This window comes from Chiroxiphia lanceolata, chromosome 14 (genome assembly GCF_009829145.1).
Source record: "Chiroxiphia lanceolata isolate bChiLan1 chromosome 14, bChiLan1.pri, whole genome shotgun sequence".
Taxonomy (NCBI): Eukaryota; Metazoa; Chordata; class Aves; order Passeriformes; family Pipridae; genus Chiroxiphia; species Chiroxiphia lanceolata.
Window position 1 is genome coordinate 12,329,768 of NC_045650.1, and position 22,344 is coordinate 12,352,111.

The window sequence follows — 22,344 nt, forward strand, 5'->3', positions numbered from 1 at the left end:
AGCCTTTGGACTAAGCAGCACCTCCCTGCAGCCTGAGGAGGAGCCAAGAGCAGGAGCCGCAGAAGAAGCCGTTCCAAGAGGAAAGTAAAGACGGGGGGAAAAATGGATGTGTCTAGAGGCAAGAGAAAGAGAAGGTGAGGGGATAGCCCACATGCAAGGTAAGTTGAGTCTCTTGCTCATACCCATCCTGATTAGAAAGGATCCAGGCAATGACAGAAAAGATCCATGCTGCTGTTTCAGGTGTTATAGGTTTGAGCGTGAGGTTAAGCATCTGCCCTCCCTTGTTCTGCCTCCGTGTTTGGGGAGCTCTTCCTCCCACCCCTCACCACATCTGTACCTCAAGTCTCGGGCACTGCTATGAATGAACTACAGTGACTTGTTAACAGCTTGCATTTCCTAATCCCATTGGCATGGTATTATTGCATTAGCACTTGGCGCTTCTATTAAATTATGGTCCTGTTAGTACAGAGTTTAATTTGTTTGAGCTACACTTATGAAACATATAAATATACTTTCATAGAGACAGCTGCTGCTGGCAAACACAGGCTGCAAACTCTCTGCAAAGAGCACAGGAGCTTGCAGCCTCAGGTGGTAACACATATGGCTCTGTACAGGTGTGCACAGAGTGTGTGTAGATGTTACAGTGACATTGTACACCAGTTCAAACACCTGAATTTAAAATGTATACCTAGTTACCACAAGGAAAAAGACGACAGATTTTGCAAAGATACAGTCGTTGCTCCAACCTGCTCTAAAAGAAAAACAAAAAAAAAAAAAGGCAAGAATCCTTGAGCTGACCAGAAGACCACTATTTACAAAAAAGCCCAGTAATGGAGACTAGAACAAAGTTCTGCTATGGGGAACTATTGCAGCTACCAAGTACTCAGCAGGAACTAAAAAAGCCTGTCCCCTGGCAGCCAGGGAGCTGCAGCCCCAGGATGCTGCTCACCAGCACTTGGGGCCCTGGGGCCTTGAGCACAGGGAACTGCTGCTGTCTCTGCTATTGAGGAAAAACAACATCCTTCTGTCAGGGGGATATATTGCTCTGCCTCTGAGCACTACCCTAGCCAGTGACATGCAGTGTATTTCTTAGGTGGCTGGGGTTTATATGGGGCTTGAGGAGCTGAGTTTTAATCTTCTAATTTTTAAAGCTCTTAGTCTCTTCAAACTAGATGGCTTTCACTTTTATCCCTTCCTCTGCCCACCCATAAAGCGTTTCAGTCCCTCAAATGTTAAACCTTGGAGATGTGCAATTGCTGGTAACATAGAGCAGGGGAAGAGTGTGGGTCTGAAATAGTAGCAAAGAGCAACCAAAGGCTCATTTCTTAAAGAAATCTGTGGTGCTTTTTCCATGAATATTAAATGTTCAATGTGGAATACCAAAGATCACTTTCTGAGATAGAAGATAATTATCAAGTAGGAACAGTGATTGACAATATTGGTTTATGCCCATGTTATCAGGGCTCTTCACTCCTGCTTGGGGTACCAGGTAACTGTAGTCTTTAAAGAAACACGTGGGTTTGAATAATGAGCCTGTTTCCACCCAAAATCTGCCCCATCCCTCACATGTGGGTGTGTCACAAAACATGAAGTCGTGGCACAGAGACGCTGCTAAATTGGTATATTGCAGCAGGCAGATGGATCTGATCTGGGCAGGAGCAGAGCCCTTGGACAATGCATTCACCCCCAGCTTTTGTGTCTTTTCAGAAGTTATTTCAATAACAAGATCTGACAAAAAGTCCATTCAGTAGTTATAGATCAGGCTGGGATTTACAGAGCTTGGGGGAATAAAGTGCCTCATTTAGTTCAGATGGGTCTTTAACCTCAAGCGATGCCCTCTAGAGAGTAATGCTGGATTTGGTGTATCTTCCTGGATTGTTTCTATCTTTATATTTTAACAATACCAAGATGGTCATTAGTGAGATTTTTATGGTATTCTGTCAAATTAAGCAGAGTGCCTGGACTTGATTTCTGCCTTTGTCAGTGCCCTGTGTGGCCGTGTGCCTGCACAGGCTGGCTTGGAGATGCAGTGGTGGCCACTTGCCTTCTGGCCCGCTCAGCTACAGTCAGCAGGACTGGAAACCCCTTTCAGCATCAACTCCCCTTCTTCCTACCAGCCAAGTGGAGAAGGCTGATGATTCTGCATGATGTGTAGCAGTGAGGGGGTTCTCTGCTGTGCTGGGTACAGTGCCAAGCAATGGTGCAGTTGTTCAGGGTTATTCTCCCTGTGCCCTTCACGTATTTACCTCTTGGAGCGTGGCAAAGGTGACACATCCCACATGTCCATAGCAACTGCCTGCTCTGCTTCCTCTGAAGTTAGTGTAGATTGGCCTGTGACACCAACAGGAACAATTAATTCAGTATTTTCAGCAGTTCTACCCAAGAGGATTTTAGGAAGCATTTGGAATTAAGAAAATACTTGTTTGTTTGTGCCTTAATCCACTTGCCTTTCCTGTCACTGTGATGTGGATTTTAGAAACCCAAGCATTTAAGTTCTGAACTCTTTGATGTTATAACGTTGTTGGTTGGGTTGTGCTGATGTGGGCAATCCCAGAGATGCTCCAGCCAGCAAGGACAGCTCTGGTCATAAGGAACAAAGGAAAACAATTCCTGCTGCAGAAGTGAGAATGCTCTAAATATGTCAGATTGCTAAATTAAAGGGATTAGGTAAAAATAACAGGGATTAAAAAAAAGTCAAAAAACACTTTATAATGCAGTAACCAAGACCTGGTACCATCATGGACTCTCACCTCCTTCACATCACTGGGATTCGGATGGGAGGGTGATGAGCCCTTTGCAGGGAACACAGCCCTTGGTCTGACCATGGGGCTGCACTCTGATGTGGAGGGAGGATGTCACGCTTCATTAATCTTGCACTCTTAGGAGGGACAGATTTGCCAGACGCTTCCTGTGGCTTTTTGTTGCTCTGATGCCACAAATCAGCCATAAACCTGGCCTAGCCAGATATTAGTCCAGATTTACAGCTGTTCTGTGCTATGCTGTGTGACACAGCCAGAGCCCAGGGGTGTCTTTGGCACTGCAATTTCACCTCCCCCAGTGGACCCAAATGGGCAGTACTAAGGTACAGTGAAACAGAAACAGCTTTGCTGTGAATACCACATCCCAAGTGGTGTGTGCCTGCATTTCCACAGCGCTTCTCCGACCAGAGGAATTTGGCGTCTGCTGTTGTACTGATGGGAAAAATGAGCAAGAGCCTGTTGGTGACCACAGAGGATTCTGCATCATGGCAGGTATGGAGTTTGGTGCATGGGGAGGTCACGTCTCAGGCCTGCTAATGATGGACGAGGCTCCTGGTGACCACATTTACCATATGTTGGGAGCCATCATCCATCTGCCTGTGCGAGAAGGATCCTCATTGCCACTAGCCTGATATTTTATCTCTGAGTGGACTTTTCTGTCACCGGATGAGATGGACCATGTCCCTCCCAGGTGCTGCTGGGGACATGGATGTCCTGCCTGAGTAGCCCTGCAGAAGCCATGGAGCCCTCCTGGGACTGCTCATGAGCAGTGAAGCTGCAGAGGTTGGAGCTCTTGCCCAGCATTTGACATCCTCCTGAGCCAGCCGGGATCCCTCCTCAGCTGATCAGCTCTTCTGCAGCTTGTTCTCTGCTATCCTGAGCCTCAGCCCTGGGCTTGAGTGAAGAAAGGATATTTTCAAGACAGAGAAGATCTCTCAGTGCTGATGTTATCCTGGTCTTCCTTCAAGCTCATGGGTGATTTCTTTAACTTCTACTCCCAGAAAAGCTACATTTTAACTCTCGAGATGCTGCAAGCAACAACGTTGCAAAAGTTTCACACTGTGTTCTCTACGCCAAATATTCTAGGGAACATCAGAAGTGGGCTGATGGTGGAGGTGAAGAAGCAGTAAGACCCAGGTGGTGAGAGGGGCCAGGGCAGCCCTTGGGCAGTCCCACGGCCCTGGAGATTCCGTGCAGCCCATGCACTGCCCTCTCTGCCCTGCCCCACTCCGAGGAAGCCCTTCAGTTAGTGCTTTGAAGAGCCTTCTCTTGTTACACCTTTGCTTTGCACCTCCCTTTTCTGAAAGATTGCATCTAAAAATTCTAAATGAATTCTGAGCAATGGTTCATCTGGTTTGAAGGAACAGTGTGCTGCCTGCCATGTTCATTCACTTTCCTTGGCAATGTTTGGGTTTGGGTATAACGTTTATATTACATCCATTAGAGCATAGAATGAGGTGTGAATTACTCAAAGCTGTTCCAATCATCACTTAAAATCTTTATGGATTGCAAGTAATAAACATAACTACAGCATTGCTGAGACTTCATGCCACTCAGCCACCAGTTAGACACAGCTAAAAAGAGTCTGCAGATTATTGGGTGAGATATTCAAGTCCTAAAGTGACTTTTGCTCCTAATTTTCACTTGCAGTGGTTACCGGCTCTTTGTATCACCTGCTGTGACTTGTGAGGACCAACCCCAAACACTGGCTACAAAGCCGCTAGCATCATTCCTGGAAAATGGCCCTTTCCTGGCAAGACCGCAGTGTTCTTTTCATAAATTAACAGTACTTTTCCAAGAAACTGCTCTGACTCTTCACTGCAGTCCAAGTTTGTTCAGGGAAAGGTCCTTTTTACAGCACTGGCACACAAACACGATGGCCAGTAACTGGAACCCAATTGCCAGAAGAACAGTGTGGCCAGCTTTTGCAGTCATATGTGGGACCACAGCCTGCTGAACCTCTGTCTTAAGCCAGTAGAATTTAGTGATGGGCAGGAGGTGAAACATCCGGTTTGGGGTTATCTGCTTTAAATAGGTGCAGGAGAAATCAGGAAAATGAACCTAAAAGGTCATTAATCAAACTGCCAGAAACCTGTTATGATTTATAATTTGAGAGGGGCAGAATTTCTACCTTCCCACTTTTGGGACTAATAAAGATCTATTTCTTTGATGATTAATTTACTCGTCCTCGACTTCAAACTTGTTCTGGCCAGAAAGAAATATTATAATGCCACCAGTTTTCTCAACAGAGATAAAATTTACTGCAACTAACCTGCGCTAGTGCTTTGGCAAGAGGAGGCAAAGCAAGAAATCCCTCGGACAGATGTGGGTGTCTCAAAGAGAAATAAGAAAAGAGATGGCCTCTGAGTCATCATGTTCCCTCTTTTCCATCTGAATGGCATGAATATAAGATAGATAGTAATGAAATAGAAATGTAATGAATGCTCTGCAAAGAGCACATAGCACATAGCAGCTCCTTCTTCTGAGAAGGGGCATCTGCATGCTGAACATACTCAGCTTGGAAGTGATGCCATATTTTATACAGGATCAGCCTTCATGTCAGAGAAGTGCTGTAGCAATTCCTGAATTTGGAGAGTTTTTAAACTTGAACCCAAAGCTTGGGGGTGAGATTTTAATGAGTGAATGCACATTGTTTTTCAAAAATCAGTTCACTCCATCAGTATTGTCCTGTCACCTGGGGCCACCAGCAGCGAGGGGTGCAAGGGGGCTCGTGTCCTGTGCCCAGAGGGGCTGGAGTGCAGCAGGGAGGAGGCCCCAGGGCCACACAGCAAAGGGAAGAGGAGGTTCCCTTTGAGATGGTGTTACATTAAATTTGGAAAAAGACTGGCATGGCTAGTTTTCTAGCAGTAACTGATGGCTGAAGAGGAGAAGGTAATACTGCCAGCACCTGAGTAGAGTCTTCTAACAGGGTAGCAGAGAAACCAAACAGCTGAAACACCAGTAAGACCCACCTCTGTCCCAGGTGTAAAATCATGTTTGTGGCAGCCTCTCATGAAGCCTGTAGAATAGAAATCAGCCATAGCAGATGGCTTAATTGTCTGTGAGGGCAATACTATTCCATACGAGGCTCCTGGTACTGTTTCTCTAAACTCAAGTCTTCCAGTCATTTGTAGATGTCAGCAAAAAAAAAAATCCTAGTAGGGTTTGGTGAATCTGCCCAACAGATCCAACCTCACGTGCTTAAGCCTGGATGAGCCAGATGTACTGGATGAAAAGGACAAACAAAGAAACAACAAAATCCTTCAGCTATGGGGAGGAAGAAAAACACTGCCAGTTTCTGCACAAGGGTACCATCCTGTGGCGTCGAAAAAGCCGACATCTCGATCCAAATGGTCTCATCTCGGTTTTTTGGTGTACAGAACACAAGAGCTCAAACCTCTGAACGTTTTACTTGGATAAAAGCAACCACACTAATAGAGGGCTAGTCTGGAAACAACATGGGGGAGGTGAATAAGAACCCCATCATAAATTAAAGCAAGGAAAAATAGTGAAAGCCACCTGGGAAAGGGCTGAGGACCTCATAGGATATCCTATACAGCCCATCAACAGCAACCTAGTTAGAAAAACAGATGGAAAACATAAAATTATCCCAGGAAAAAGATGAGGAAATGGAAGTCTTTTGAGAGAGAGACACACAGAAACTGAGGAAATTACCCTTCACAAATTGGTGCCTTTTCTTGCACACTGAGAGGGTGTCCTTGCTGAGGTACTGATGTTCATCCCAGTGCCCCAGCCAGCAAAACAGCCGAGCCGAGGGGGGCTTGGAGCTGGCTCAGGCAAATCTCCAGGTTGTGTGCAGGGGGAACGGGAGGGGCTAAGGCAGGGGAGGAACCGCCCCAGCAGGGGAGCCCCCTGGCATAGTGACAGCTCCAGCAGCAAAGCCTTGGTGGGCCAGAAGCAGGCAGTGGCTTCTTGGCACCTATCTGCCCATCCCATTCGTCTCCTCATACTGGGACAAATGGATGGACCAAATCACCTGTCTCATACTCAGGCTGAGGGACCTCACCTGACAAACAGGGCCATGACAAACTATAGTGAAAACCCCAGTTTAGGCAAATTCCCATCTGTTTAGCTAAGATAATTTTAGTTTACTACTTTTTCTTTTTTTTTTTTTTTTTTTTTGGCAATTGCGTGTGCACAATTAACTGCAATCTTGGTTTTGGAAAAAAAATACAGCACCCTAATTAGCATATTAAGCCTCCTCATTTCCCAGTACTGTATAATGTTGTGAAAGCTAATCTATAATGTATTGGATGTTATGCAAATTCTTGGTGCTCCGTATGGGGTTTGTAAAGGCATGCAAATTAAAAATAGTGTTTGGAATAGGACTGGGGGGAAGGGAAAATTTGCACAATAAAATATGCAGGTAGGAGGAAAGGTGTTTATAACCTTCTTCCTATTGTTTGTGTATTCTCAGCTGTACAATGCTTTTCAAAGCGGAGAGATGTATTGCATAAAATCTCTCCAAATTGGATGGTTTTTAAATGAAATTTAAAATGAGAGCACTGTTCTCTAAACAATAATTCACCTCACTCTCCGCTGGTGCTTGTAAGTGGTAGGTAAAGGCACTCAGCTTTCACTGACTGGCATTTCAGTCATGCACAGCTGCTCATAGTGTGTTTGCCTGGGTGTCACTGGGGGTCTCAACACAGCCACTGCTGTCCAGGAGAGTCCACAGTGGTGGCCTCACTAGGACCTGGCTGGTGGCCATCAGTGTAACCCAGCGGGGCAGGTGCATTACTTGCAGCACCCAGGGTGTTTGCAGTGTGCAGAGCGTGCTTTGATCCTGTTAATGTTTTATGGCCCTGCCTACAGGAGGATGTAAGTGTAGCTGCAGCACAGCTGGCTTTTTAGGATGCTGCTGGCTCCGGGTGGAGGGGCTCCGTGCCTGCTGCCAGCACCGAGCCAGCAAACATGGTCAGTCTCCTGCGGCTTGTCACTGCCAGCCGTCGGCTGTGTCCGCCTGAGTGCGGACAGCCAGCCCTGATTGATACTTAATTAGATTACAGCTGCCGCTTAAAAATAGCCATTTTATAAAAATAAAATCTTGGCTGGTGTCAGACGGAGCCCTGTGCAGACCAGAAGTGGTGCTGCCTCTCCCTGGGCATCCAGGAAGCTCTGCAGGCAGTGCTGGCATTGCTGCCGCTGGGATCAGGGACCGGTGGTTCTCCCCGCCTCAGTGGCTTTTCCCTGCCCTTGCCTTCCTGGTGGCCTTGGTGACACCACACTGGGTCATGTCAGTGGGAGTGGGGAGTTCAGCTCAGGAGCTCTTGAACATGATCATTTTTATCTGGTGCTGCACAAACTGCCTGGGCTCAGCTGAGCACAACCTATCCCACCTCCATGGGGCTGCTGCCCTCCTCCCAAAGGGCACGTAGCACCTCCGAGGGCAGCGCTGTCCAGCATCAACCACCAACAATCTCACAGCCATCTCAGAGGCAGCTCCTTGGCAGATGAGGGAAGGGGGCTTTTCTTTACCAGCTGCTTCTTCCAGCATCTTGCCTTGCCCCAGGCATGGCGGGGCTCGCCCTCCTGGTCTGGGGACCTTTCCCTAAATTCCATTGTGCAGTTAAGCTTGTATTTCAGGTGTTTTGTATAAGTCGTGCTACTCTGTCTCCTGAGTCTCTTCCTCTCATCAGAGTCTCAGGCCCTTTGGCCAAGGGTGGGAGAAAGACAGGGAGCAGCAAGATCCAGACACGAGGCTGGCACTGGGGCAGACATGGGCTCAGCTCCTGCATCTCCTCCACTGACAACAGGCCTGGATGGACCCAGAGTGGGCCGTGAATGTGTCTGCTTGGTGTTATCCCATGCAAAGTGGCACAACATGGCTGAGGATAAGGGCCCAGCCCTTTCCACCCCACCAGCTGCCCTGCACTGCCATGGAGCAGGAATCAGAGCTTTTCAAGCAGGAGCAGGAACTGAGGATGTCCCTTATGCGGGGAGCCTGTCTAAGCGAAGCAGGCAGGAAAAAACCCAAGACATCACACAAGGAGGAGATGGAAATGACAAAACCCAACTGAGAGTTCCTCAGGTGCTGCTTTCCCACAGGGAAAAGGCAGATGAGCTCAGGTACCCTTGGGCTGTGGGCTCTTGGCAGCACCAGTCAGCAGCTCCCTTTGTCCTGCCAACATTTCCCACCCTGGGCACTTTCAGCAAGCGTTTCCATATTCACTCATTTGCTTCACAGAGGTCTGCATTTGCTTATTTTCTGCTGCAGTTCCCTGGGCTGGAGGAGTTCAGGATGCTCTGGGGAGCGCAGCCAAGCACCGTGCCTCCGAGCACAGCCCCTGCAGCAGCAACCACAGGAGCTGGAGAAGCCACCGCTGGCAGGGAAGCAGCGGAGAGCGCTGGCAAAGCCTCCCTCCAGGAATGCACCCTGGGGGCCTTTGCTCTGCAGATGTGCACACACCCACCCACAACACGTGGGCTGTGGGGAACTGGGAGCCACGAGCCCTGTTTGACTGTGAGAAGCCACAGGGGCTGGATTTGGGGCTTCTGTCTGTTAGTGCAATACGAGGGTCCTGCTAGATCAAACCCACCCGAATCCATAAAGCTACTGCAGGTGTCTGTGGGGCACCAAACTGGGAAATTGGCCTTGCTTTGTTTCTACTGCCTTCATTTAACAGTGAGTGCCGATTACTCAAAGCGATATGGGCAGGACCTGGTAATGTAGAGATGCTCTAGAGTTAACTTAAGGGGATGATCCAGTTGCCTGCAGTGTAAATACTTTGTGGCCAGGAACCCTGCTTTATCGCTTTGTATAGTATTAAAGTAGTTTAAAGATTGAATAACATAAAATAACATAATATAATGTTATTTATGTTATTTCCCACGTGAAGAACTCCTGTAAACCTTGCAGTATTGAAACTCAGTGAACAAGGCATCTTAGACAAGCTGAAAAACAAATGGTGGTACGATAAGGGTGAATGTGGAGCCAAGGACTCCGGAAGTAAGGTCAGTCGCTGAAGGTCTTTTTGTACTGATTAGCAATCACATTTTGACCCACTGTTTGTTTATACCAAGAATGACTTTCAGAAGTTGCTATTTACATTTTGAAGGTTGAAAGAAAAGACTAGAAAAAATAATTTAAGTCTCAGAACATGACAGCGTTTTTCTTATATGCAGTAGCAGACTGTAGTTGTAAGTATGTTTTACTATGTGAGTATTTTGCTAGAAAAACATGCAGAGAGAAGCCCCCAGAGTCTCCCAAGGTGGTGTTTTCAATTAAATGCACAAATTTTAGCACAGTCATTTTGTATTATTCAGGCCAGCATCTTTTCTTATTTTTAGTTTTATTGAAAAAACACATTTTTGTTTCAAAATTATGACTTAGATTCTCTACATGTCAGTTTGGGAGACAATCACATGCTTGCTAAGGATGTAAATTTTCAGGACAGACCATTGATAAGGAAAAAAACTCCTCTCCCACCTTGTTTCCCAATTCAGTCTGAAATGGGTTGGATTTTAAAAAAAAAAAAAATCTAGAAATCCCAATGGTGAGTCATTACCTGAATGTTGTATATTCCTTTTTATATTGCTTTGAACCATTTTGCTGCTGTACTGCCCTGTTGCCCACCAGCTGTGCTGTGGGGCTGGCCAGCCTCATGTGGAACCATTGTAGACTCCAGGGGAGATCACACTCCTGAGGTGGATCACCCCTTAAATTGCAGGAAATATTTATTTACACCATTCAGTTAAAAGAAAACACAGAGGGGTTTTTTTTCTTAATGCTTATAGACCCACTGGGGAGAAAACCCCTGTAAAAGTGCTGGGCTTGTTGGAGTGAAGGACATTTTCAAAGGCACCAAGAGGAGGAGAAATCCAGCTCCAGCTGAAATCGGTCGCAGTTGAGTGCCTAACTCCCCTGGTGCCTTTGGAAGTGCTCTCTGTAATCATTCAAACAGAAAACTATAATTTCAAAGCACCCTCTCAGTGTCGGAGGACAATTTCAAGTTCCAGCGAAGCCAATAATAAAATTTCATTGATTTCAGTTGGACTGGAAGTCGCTAAGGGCACAACCCTGTAGCTGTTGTATGAGATAAATTTGGGATCATGGGATATGTGAACACGCAACAGCTGCAGAAGGGAAGTGTAATTGGAAAGGGATATAAATGAGTAAGATCTTTAGTTTACATGGCAGGCTGTTTGCTACAACTGCACGTATCCAAATTGCTCGTGAAATGCACAGACACTTGCAAGGTAGACCCTGTTTTATTCCAACTATATGCGATTTTTTCTCTCCCTGGAGAGACTTGTTAACTGAGCTCTGTCAGCAAGTGTCCTCTCTGGGCACAGCCAGGTTGCTTTGGCACCTGCCTGTCCATCCCAGAGTGGTGTGGTGTGGTGTGCCAGCCCAGCCAGGGCCATGCCAGCCACCCTTCCTGCCCACAGCCAGCCTGCCTGCCCGTGCAGCAGCAAAAGGGTCGCAGCTCTATTTATTGTGATTACAGAATCCTGTTCTTAAAAATGCAAGCTTCTCTCCCATCTGACATGTATTGAAGGAAGGTAAACCCTGGCCAGTGATTTTTGGTTTACAATGTCTGTTTTTATTCAATAACTCACTCTCCCAGAGGTGCTAGTTTAGCTCAGGACTCTGCTGCTTGACCTCTAAGTAACTGACCATCTTCCTAGGGTGTTTTGTTTTTTTTTTAATATTGAAAAAAAACGTAGATAAGTTTAGCAGCATCTCAACAATTTTACCTACATTCACCAGAACCAAGTGTGCAGTGGTTTGGCTTTTTCTTGTTCTGGTTTTGTCATGGCCTTTTCTAAATCTCGCTGTTTTACTCAGCCCCTGCTTTCCCCGGCACAGCTTTCCCACAGTGCCTTTGCCACCAGGGATGCTTGGCCGTAGGCAGGTTTGCTCTGGGGCACCAAAGGCCTGGGACAGTCAGTAGCCAAAAATATCTCATCGCCTTGGAGTCAGCCAGGGCTTCACCCGCCACAGGGTGGAAGGCAGAGCAGTGACTGCTGTGCAGCCCCAGGCTGCGGGGATGGGGGGACAGCACTGGTCCGTGAGCCGGACGCCAAACACCACGAGTGCAGCTATTCCTGCTAGGACTAAGTGCAAAGTAACTTGTTGTCTGTCTGCCCGTCTGCTCCTCCCAGCAAAGCTAACGGCGTCGCTCGTTTCTCTTAGGACAAGACGAGCGCTCTGAGCCTGAGCAATGTTGCTGGGGTGTTCTATATCCTTGTGGGAGGCCTGGGGCTGGCCATGATGGTGGCACTGATCGAGTTCTGCTACAAGTCTCGGGCCGAGTCCAAGCGAATGAAACTCACCAAGAACACGCAGAACTTCAAACCTGCTCCCTCCACCAACACCCAGAATTACGCTACCTACAGAGAAGGCTACAACGTGTACGGCACAGAAAGTGTGAAAATCTAGGGGTACGGCTGCGGGCCGGGAGCTGAACCCGCTGGGGTTTCCTCTTTCTTTTTTTTTTTTAACTGTCTGTGCTATTGTGTTGTGTGCATCAGCGGGCTGCTGCAAGAGGGCTTCTGAGACGTCATCTTGTGGCAGTCTCGAAGTGTCAGTGGTTTAATTTTCTGCCCTGATCAGAAGTAAGCTTGGTACCATCCTGTATTGCACACAGTGGTAGCTGGCTTCATGCTGTAGTGAGTAACTCCTCTCTCCAGCATCGTGCTGGTTCAAAATGGAAGTATTTTGTTAAATGCTTTAAAAATCACATCTCTCTTGCTGGTGATCTCTTCCCCTTTCTTTTTTAAACTATGATCAGGTAAGTGCTCTTAGGAAGTCTCAAAAAAATCTACAATAGAACAAAAACTTCCACACTAGAATTTGTGATTTCTAAAGCAGGAAAAAAAAAATAGAGCTGAATTGCTGAAAAATTACTCTGGAAAAGCCTGGTTAGCCCAGAGCCTGTGCCTCTCCCCCGGCTGAGCTCTCCTGCCCCTCGCTGCCAGGCAGTGATGAAATCTTTCTGGTTTTATTATAGATCCTCACCCTGACAGCATGCAAGAGGAAAAGCAGCAGAGAATGTGGCTACTTCATGGATTTGGACCACCTGAGCCAGTCGTACTCTCTCCGAGGTGTCAGGCGTGACACGCGTTGATGATGGTGCAATGTACTTTTAATAGGAAAAACTGATTTTTTTTTTCCTTCAGTGCCTTATGGAAGACTCTGAGACTCACAACAATGCAAACCATCAGTGAAATATTCTTGCTTTGCTTGAAAGAAGTAAAAGAAAAGAAGAGAGGAAAACGAAAGAAAAAGAAAATTTAAAAAAAAAAAAGAGAAAAAGAAAATAAAACCAAAAAAAAAAAAAAAAGAAAAATGAGAAAAAGAGAAAAGGAAAAAGAAAAGGAAAGGACGGGTAACAAGATGTTGGTATGAGAAAAAAAATTCTTGTAATAAAAATCAGTGCAACAAAAGCCATTCTTTGATACCACTGCACAGTAACTGAACTTGTGTCCTGAAAGCAAATCGCAGCCGGTTTCCTCAGCCACCCCAATCGTATCAAATTATGAAACTCCTCCTGACACAAAGCCTCAGAAATCTGCTGCGTGCGAGCACGGACCGGCCTGCCACTGCTTGTAGGAGCTGATGTCAAGATGTTTCAGTATTTACTTACAGTGGTGTGATTTTATTTTTTTTTCTGAGCCACTTTGATCTCTCCAGCTAATTTGAGCAATTCTGTATAACAGTAAAAGGTGTAACACCTGAAGAAAAGAGTCTGTGCATTCAAACCAATTAAGGTCAATGACCGTGAATCCGTAAATCCAAAAGAAGGGAATTTGTGGAACTGCATGTCTTGCTTCCAGATCAATAAATTAATTCCTTGACAAGGTAGCTAAAGTGCAGGCAGAAAATATTGCATTCCTTTTTTTGTTCTATCATCAGGCATACCTACAGGTGCTTTATTAAAATGACATTGGGTGGCTTTTAAAATAAAAAAATAAAGGAAAAGCTACTTGCTGTTTAGGTTCAGACCATATATCTCTTTTCTTGCTGTGCATTTGCATTTTAATTCACTGTTTAATATCAAGCAATGAAGCAAGAGAAGGGCAGGTTAGTTTTTTCCCAGGCCTGCTTCTGCTTCACCCCAGTTCTCTCCCAACTAGCACTGTGCTCAGCTAATGCTTCTCAGTAATGGTCCTTGTAAAACAGAAGTAAGAGAAGAGGATAGTAACTCAAATTAGAGCTGCAGTTCCAGAGTAATAGTAAGCGATCTAACATGACTCCTGCTAGTACTGTTATATTATATCAGCTCCTGCCAACTCTTGTTTCATGGCTCCTGGTGAGAGGATGCTCCTGTCCCTGCCTCTCAGTGAGGAGGACACCGCACTCCACCAGCTCTGCTCCAGGCAGGGGCTCGCTATTACTCACATCCAGCGTCTTAGACAGCAGCATTTCAGCCTTGAACCTCTGCCTGGAAACTACTGAACTTCATCTTTAAAAATAAAAATTTAAAAAAAAAAAAAAAGGAAAAGACAAAAAAAAAAAAAAAAAAAGGAAACCACAAACCTTTAAACATATTGTCAATCACATGGGAAATGTTCAGTGGAATATCTGCATACTAATTACCTCTAATCGACAATATGTATTTTCTGTAGTTTACGATATAGAGTTTTATTTCATCAGTAACATACAATGAAAAAGAAACTCATTTAAACCAGTCTGACCCTTAGGCGTTTAGTTTGCTGATGATAGATTTGAACTTTTAATAGGATTTAAAAACAAAAACAAAAAAAAAAAAAAAAAGAAAAAGAAAGTCTCGTAAAAAATAAGTATTTCCAACAAACTGTAATATAAAATCATTTTAAAAGCTCATAGGAGAATAATTTATTGTTCGAGTTTTTAACAAGATATTGACAAAAAAATTGTTGTTTTGTTTTCGTTTTCTTTTCATGAAACTGTGATCTTTTTTTTTTCGACTTCTGAACGCGATCACGTCCCCAGCAAGGGCGAGCTAAAGCTGTGCGGTTATGAGTTGTATTTAAAACAAACATTTTTCTTAAAAGCTGTATAAAAGATGTATGTTTATCAGATCAATTTTTAAGAGTGGAGGCTTCACACCAGTGAAGGGAGTTTGGTAAATGGTTCGATATTTTTTAAACTTGCATGTAAAGCTAAAACAAAATGTGTTGAGTGCTTACCAATTTCGGCTACCAACTTCAAGCTATTGGAAGTTCGGCAGTAGTCTCACAATGATTTGTTTTGGTATATTTTTTTTAATTTGTTTTGCTTTGGGGGATTTGGGGGTTCTTTCCTTTTGGGGTATTTTCCCTCCTTTTCTTTTTCTTTTTTTTTGTAATTTAAGTTCCTATTTTTGGTCGTTGAAACTGCACTTCAGTGAGCAGAAAAATTGCCAAGCAAACTAATGGCTGTAAAAGCATAAACTGCATGTGTGGGCATCAATTACTGAGCCTCATTTTGATGAGGTGTTGTACAAAGAGTTTTAATACATTTTGTAAATAAAACTGTAAAGAAAAAAAATGAAAGAGCCTGCTTATCTTTTCATCAGAAGAGAAAGAGACCCTCCCTACTGCTGTCCCTTTGACCAGTGTGGGATGCTCCACAGGTATTTACCACAGAACCCTCCAATGGTTTGGGTTGGAAGGAACGTTAAAGATCATCCAGTTCCAACCACCCTACCCTAAGCTCACTAGACCAGGTTGCTCAAAGCCCCATTCAGCCTGGCCTCAGGCCTCAGGGGTGTCACCGGTGCTTCTCCCACCACACTGCTGGAAAGTGCATATTTCTGGTTTGGTACCCTGCAAACCAACTAATTTATTGTTTTCTTGATGAGTGAAGCTGGTTGATCCTGGCCAGGTCCAAGGGGCACCCTGTGGGGAGCAGGGAAGGGGCAGGGGAGAACCCTCAGGGCTCCAGCCAGGGCAAGAGATGCTCTGCCCCTGCAGTGGGCAGCAGTGTGGGTAAAAACATTCCTCAAATGGTGACTATACAGATGTATTTTCCTGCAATTCCCACCTCTTCAGCAATGCTTTTTTAAGAAAAACCTTCACCAACATTGCAACTAATCCCAACTCAATAGAGTTTACTTCATCCACAGCATGGTTTTTCCGAGTCACCACAAACTATGAACTATAGGAAGTAATCCTGATATTAAACAGGATTAACAAATGGAAAAACATATGTGGCAATCACTGGTATCTTTTGCAGCTCAGCATCCAGCACCCAGCAGTTGGTCTCAACCATGGGGCTGCTTCAGCCTGGCCCCAATCCCTGTGGAACTGCTGCCAGCCACTGGTGCTTGTTTTATGTGAGTACAGCAGTGGGACACGGGCTGAGCCCACCACCATGTCTTCAGCAAAGGCTTCAGCAACAGCAAAATAAGCTCAGGAATAAGCAAGGGCTAAGTGAGAAAAATAAACAGCAATTTTTTGACCCTAAAAGTCCTACAAGGACAAAGGCTTCGGGTTGTGGGTGTGAGCAGGCTGTTGTGCTGGGCACGCCGGGCTCTGTGGGGGCCACCCTTCCCCTGGGAGCAGGGGCACGGGCCTTTCTAGCCTTGGCCCTGGGAGAGCTTGTGCTGAAATGAGCCTATTTATATGTAAAGTGCCCACACAATGAATGCAGGGAGACATGGAAAAAAATATTGTTCTGTCCTTTAACCTTCATTTCATGCTCAACGTCCAGGCAAACGTGGGCGGGCTGCGTTTTCTAGAGAGCGGTCTTGACCTGCTGCCTGACAGCCAAACGCAGCCCTGCACCAGCCACGGGGGTGAGCAATGGTCCCTTCCCCGGGGACCTGCCAAAATGGGCCACTGCGAGCAGGGCTTAATGTGCCCGCTGAGCCCCAGCACTGAGATGGGAGGGTGTGAGAGGAACAACAATGCCAGACTGATGCCAATCCTGGCCCTGCGCGAGCAGCTGGTGTGGTGCTGCCCCACCACGGTCTCACCAAGCACCAGATCCTGCAAAATGAGCGTTGAGGTTTTCTAATACATTTGAGTCGGGCAGAACAAAGCAATTAGGGTGAAGAGACGCAGCTGCACGAGTGAGCTGAGAGATCCTGGTCAGCTGGGACAGGGTGGGAAGTGGCTCCACATGGGACTGCAGCCACAGGGATAAGGGGCAGGAACAGATCCTGGGCCAGGCTGTGGCTGTAGGGAATCCAGAGCATCCTTGGGCCACGAGGACAGTGCACTTCAGGCCAAAACCTGGACTTCACTACATAGGCTGCAGCAATGGCAGCAGGGCTGCACCACAGCCCTGGAACACTGGGCTCTAACACACCCCAACGTGACCTTGTCTCTAGGCTTCGGCGGGGGGGAGTAATATAAGGAAAAATTCAGAGTAATGTATCCAGTTTCCAGAGTCATCAATGGGAGCAAAAGGATGTCAACAGTGTTAAAGTTCAGGCCTAAAAGCCCAAAGCAATAGCAGCTCCTCCCCACGGTACAGAGCACACCTGACAACAAAATAAAATCCATACTGTATCATTATGGCATAGTTTTTCCTTCAAAGGTTTTGTGCAAAGGACTGCAACATTTATTTTTTTAAAATAATTATTCTTTATGGCTATTTAAATAATAATACATCATGGATATCAACATTAAATTACGAAATGTCTTTGCTTCTCATATTCATCATTTCAGTCTGGAAAATTGGCTCTGTTTTGCAGGCAGCAATACATAAACAAGATCTGGATAATGATAGCTCTATTCAATTAACCTAAAGGATTTAAGTACAGAGATAATATTTGCATGGATATTATAAATTTCAAAGTAATATTAGCTCAGAATATAATACATCTAAAATTGGTATCAGGGAGGACAGTGCCCCCAGGAGCAGCAGTGCCTGCAGCCCAGTGCTGTGCTGAGCCACGTTCGGTGCCCCCGTGGCACTGGGGCTGCAGGAAGAGCCCAGGCTGGCATTTCACCATGGGCTAATTCCAACGGGGTCAGGGCAGCCACTGCTGCATCGTGCCCAGCCCAGGAGCCTCAGGCCAAAGCCCCACCACCACAATGGGACACCTCTCATGTGTGCCCTGTGGGGAGACAAATTTGGCTAAAATTCCCCCCTGTTCCCACAACATTCCAATCCTACTCTGACTCTGGGCTTCCTTGTCTTTGTTTCATCAGTCTGAGAAGGACTGATGAGACTGGTTTATAGTGTGGCATCAGTACTACAATAGCATCAAGAAAAATGCTTTCCAGCTTCCCCCAGGCACAGGCATTGGCAGCAGCTGCCCCACAAGGCAAGGAGCAGCCAAAAACCACACGGTATCCAGAGAGGAATCCGAGCAAAGGAGCTGCCATACACACCTTACAGCAGCATAACAGTAAAACCTCTGCCCTTCCCTAATGGATTTGATCAAGCTCACTGGAAGCACCTGCAGCACTGGTTTTGCTGGATGCCATGGCACTGGCAGACTTGTGCTGGGTGGCAGTGACTCCATGGGCTGACACAAAGGGCAGGATAATGAAACCTTTGTGCACACACTAAGTATTTACTTATTGCTGTTTCTAACATTGAAGTGTTAACCCTAAATTATTTATACCATCGTGGCATTTTAGGATGACAGGACATCTTACAGCAGAGCAAGGGGAGAAGATCCCACTCTACAGCAACTTGCAGTCAGATGAGCAGGAACGGGCAGCAGGAGCAGGGAAGGTGCCATGAGAAGTGGTGGAGCACAGGGCAGGGGAGAGCAGAGCCGAGGCAGAGCAGAGGCTTTCCAGAATCATTTCCCACTGGTGAAGAGGCTGTTGACACCTCTAAGTAAGCAGGCAGAGCTGACACCCAAGGTGAACTTGGAGCTAATTTGTAGCAGCAGATGAGGATTGAAACCAGGATGTGTGGTGGCACCTGGCCTGCCCCAGCAGACAGTTACAGGGATTCTCCTGTCATCTGTTTTGTTGTGTTTTCACGTCTTTCTTACTTTATTCTACTTTCAGGAATGGAGGAGCTGAAGGCAGCAAAAAAAAAAAACCAAGCTAAAGCCAAAGGGAGACAGCTTGAGGAAGGGCTGGACCTGCCATCTAAGAGTGGGGACCTGCACAGAGCCAAGGAATGGGGCTGAGCTGGTGGCTGGTCCACAAAGGGTTAACCAGGGTCCAGGCAAGAACCCAAGCCTTGATGGCAAGGAGAGGGAAAGGCACTTAAAGCCTATAAAAAAAGGCACAACATAAACTGCAGCCATGATGCTGGTAATGACTGGTGCTTTAGATAATGTTTAGCATATAAATAAAGTAATTGACCAATTAATGAGCACATGGCAGATGCTTGATACGCTGTAACAAGTAGGGAAGGGTGTGATATAACACCAGAAATTGATTAAAGGAATATAAAAGCAGAGCAGTGTGGGAGAGCAGTGCCTGGGCCCTGGGCCAGCTGCTGCAGGCAGGTTTGGGGGCAGGGCCGCAAGAGCAGGGAGAGGGGACAAGGGTTTGGTCCCTGCTGCAGGGGCAGAGTGGGGCACGGTGGACAGCGAGGGAAAGGAGATAACTGTGGGGATAACTTATGTGCACCTGCAGTCCAGAAAGCCAATCATACCCTGGGCAGAATCACAAAGAATTGTGGACAGCAGGTCAAGAGAAGTGATTCTACTCCTTCTACTCTGCACTTCTGAGATCCCACCTGGAGCACTGTGTCCAGCTCTGGGGCCACAACATAAAGACATGGACCTGCTGAAGCGAGTCCAGAATAGACCATGAGGCTGGAGCCCCTCTCCTATGGAGGCAGGACCAGAGTTGGGGCTGGAGTAGACAGAGCACCTTCCAGTACCTGAAGAGGCTACAAGAGAAATGGAGAGAGATTTTTTTCCAAGCCATGGAGGGATAGGACAAGAAGGAATGGCTTTAAACTGAAAGAGGACAGGTTTAAATTAGATCTTGGTAAGAAATTCTTCCCAGTGAGGGTGGTGAGGCACTGGCACAGTTGTCAGAGAAGCTGTGGCTGCCCCACCCCTGGAAGTGTTCAAGGCCAGGTTGGATGGAACTCTGAACAACCTGGTCTAGTGGAAGGTGTCCCTGTCCATGACAGGGCGTTGGGACGAGATGATCTTTAGGGTCCCTTCCAATCCCAGCCGTTCTATGATTCTGTAACGTCAGGATGGATCAGGGAACAGGGACGGGGATCTGCTGCCGTGCTCGGCTCAACACTGACATGCAGCGGCCGGGATGGGGGGAAACGCCGCCTCCTGTGACCGGCACGGCCAGAGCCCTGCGCGGCCCCGGCCCGCGGTGAACACCGGGCACCGCCGCGCTCCGGGGACGGCTGCACGTAGCGAGCCTCGCGTTTATCCCTCCCCTGTCCTCGGTGAAGCAGATTTTTAATATCATTCCAAGCCTTTCGACAAATATTGGATTTGAATTCCAAATATGGGCTGAGCAGGCTAATTACCCAAAAAATCCTGCAAAATTAATGTAAGAGCCACGGTTTGATCTGAGGCAAATAAATATAAATGGTGTTTATTTAATATTCCCCTGCCCTTTAAACAAGGGAAGTTTGCCAAAGTTGAGGCGAAATGCCTTATTATGGAATAGCTGAATCTGTGACCTATCACAGATGCTGCAGATTACACAGAGCAATTAGAACATCACAGCAGATAGGTCTTAATTAATGGGTGCAGGTTTTCCCCCAGGACCACGGGCCAGGACCACCACCAACCCAGCTTTGTTTGTTTTTCCCCACAACCGTCTCAAATGTAGTCATAAAATCACTTAGGTTGGAAAAAATTTAAGATCATTAAGTCCAACTCTTAACCCAGCACTGCCATGATCACCACTAAACCATGTGCCCAAGAGCCACACCCACACACCTTTCAAACACTTGCAGGGATGGTGACTTCATCACTTCCCTGGGCAGCCTGTTCCAATGCCTGATCAACCTTACAGTTGTTCCCTAATATCAAATCTAAACCTCCACTGAAGCATTGAGATAATTTCCTCTTGTCCTGTTACCTGGGAGAAGAGACCTGGCTACAATCTCCTTTCAGGTAGCTGTGAAGAGTGATAAGGTCCTCCCCAAGACCCTTTTTCTTCAGCTAAATATCCCCAGTTCCCTCAGACACTCCTCATCAGACTTGTGCTCCAGACCTTCCCCCAACTCTGTTGCCCTTCTCTGGACCTGCTCCAGCCCCTCAATGTCTTTTTTGTCATGAGGGGCCCAAAACTGAACACAGGATTCGAGGTGTGGTCTCAGCAGTGCCCAGCACAGGGGGACGGTCACTGCCCTGGTCCTGCTGGCCACACTATTGCAGATCCAAGCCAGGATGCCATTCTTCTTGGCCTTCTGGACATAAAGTTGATTAGTGTGCCAGTGGCATGAACAGCTAAACAACCTGGCCAGCTCCCCTTCTTTCCATGCTTTCCCCAGCCCTCTGGGACTCACTGACCCCCCACTTTTTCCACTCAAGGTCCCTGGCGTGCCCCCTGCATTGAGCTGTGCTTTAATTACAAATCCCATCACCAAACCCTCACTGACTTTTCCACACATGCAGCCAAGTCCCTGCAGAGATCCATGTAGGATAGAAGGATCAGAATGACCGCCTTTTTCTTTTTGAAATCTCCTTGAGGTAGAAAACCCTCCTGTAGGCACTAACTTGGTGAGAGACTGCTCCTGTAGCGGAACATAGCAGAGCACACCCAAGTCATCCCAGCCACAGAATGCTCTTTGTGTCACAAAGTTCAGTTATTTCCCTCTTCTGTGGCAGTTTACTGTGGGTGTGTCTGCACTTGCCAAACCAGTGGCAGAGTCAGCATAAGCATCCCCATCCCAAATCTCTTCTCCTCTCCCCCCACTGCTCCTGCCACATCAGGGGCAAAGCAGGTGAGGGATGAACCCTCCTGCCATGGCAGGTACACAGTTCCTCAAAGCCAGATTTTAAATGATTGTTTTTCAACTCACCTTTCAGTGTGTGGGATGCCAGACAGTCCCCTGTTTTTTGGGAGGTCACGCTGTATTCAGTGGCCAGGGTGACCTCTGCCCAGGTTCACCCACCTCACTGTGACAGCCCTGAGCCCAGGGCAGGATGGTGGCTGCAGCCCCAGCCAAAGCCCCACCTCTCGCACTCCAGGAAATCCCAAAGACTAGAGTGACTTTGATAGAATTATTTCATTTTAGAATGCCCTAATAAGTTAATTAAAAGTCTGAGCATTTAGCTTGGCTACTCTCCTTTTTAGGAATTCTTTCTCACCTCTAATGAGCTGGATAACTCTTACTCAATTCTCTTCCCAATTTGTCTGTGTCGTCCTTGCACTGCAGGGCAAGGGTTTGTAATCTTCTACAATTCACTCAGAAATAACCTCTAATTAATCAGAACAAAGCTAATCACAAGAGTGTTACTGATCAAGTCTATAAGCACTAATATTTTTTAACATTCAGTATTTCAAATACAGTCACCAAGACAACACCCCTCTGTCCCAAATCCGATTACTGAAAGCACAGAGCACCAGGAATGCTCAACTTCTGATTAAAGTTCCCTTTCTCTGGATAATCCACCAAAACACCAACAAACCAAACCCTCAGAATATTTAAGAGACAAGTAAGTCTCTGTGTTTAATGTCCAAGAGGAGATTTTAATGAACTCTGGATGAGGGATAAATGCCTCAAAGGAAAGGTGTAAACTTGACT

At 46.5% G+C, this 22,344-nt stretch overlaps 1 protein-coding gene across 9 annotated transcripts in view; it reads left to right on the plus strand.

The window, feature by feature from the left end:
* GRIA3 (glutamate ionotropic receptor AMPA type subunit 3) overlaps positions 1-15,228 on the plus strand; it is a 602,976-nt gene extending 587,748 nt beyond the window's left edge. For 6 of the 9 annotated variants that reach the window (XR_004359634.1, XR_004359635.1, XM_032702135.1 and 3 more), the window contains 3 exons: positions 9,620-9,734; positions 11,920-12,167; positions 12,737-15,228. Coding sequence is in view for 7 of the 9 variants with exons in the window: in XM_032702135.1 (XP_032558026.1) it covers positions 9,620-9,734; positions 11,920-12,165 (361 nt within the window). In the remaining 2 variants the exon portion in view is untranslated. The remainder of the gene's footprint in view (positions 1-9,619; positions 9,735-11,919; positions 12,168-12,736) is intronic. The other 3 variants (XM_032702133.1, XM_032702137.1, XM_032702134.1) reach the window with 2 other exon arrangements.
* The last annotated feature ends 7,116 nt before the right edge of the window (positions 15,229-22,344 follow it).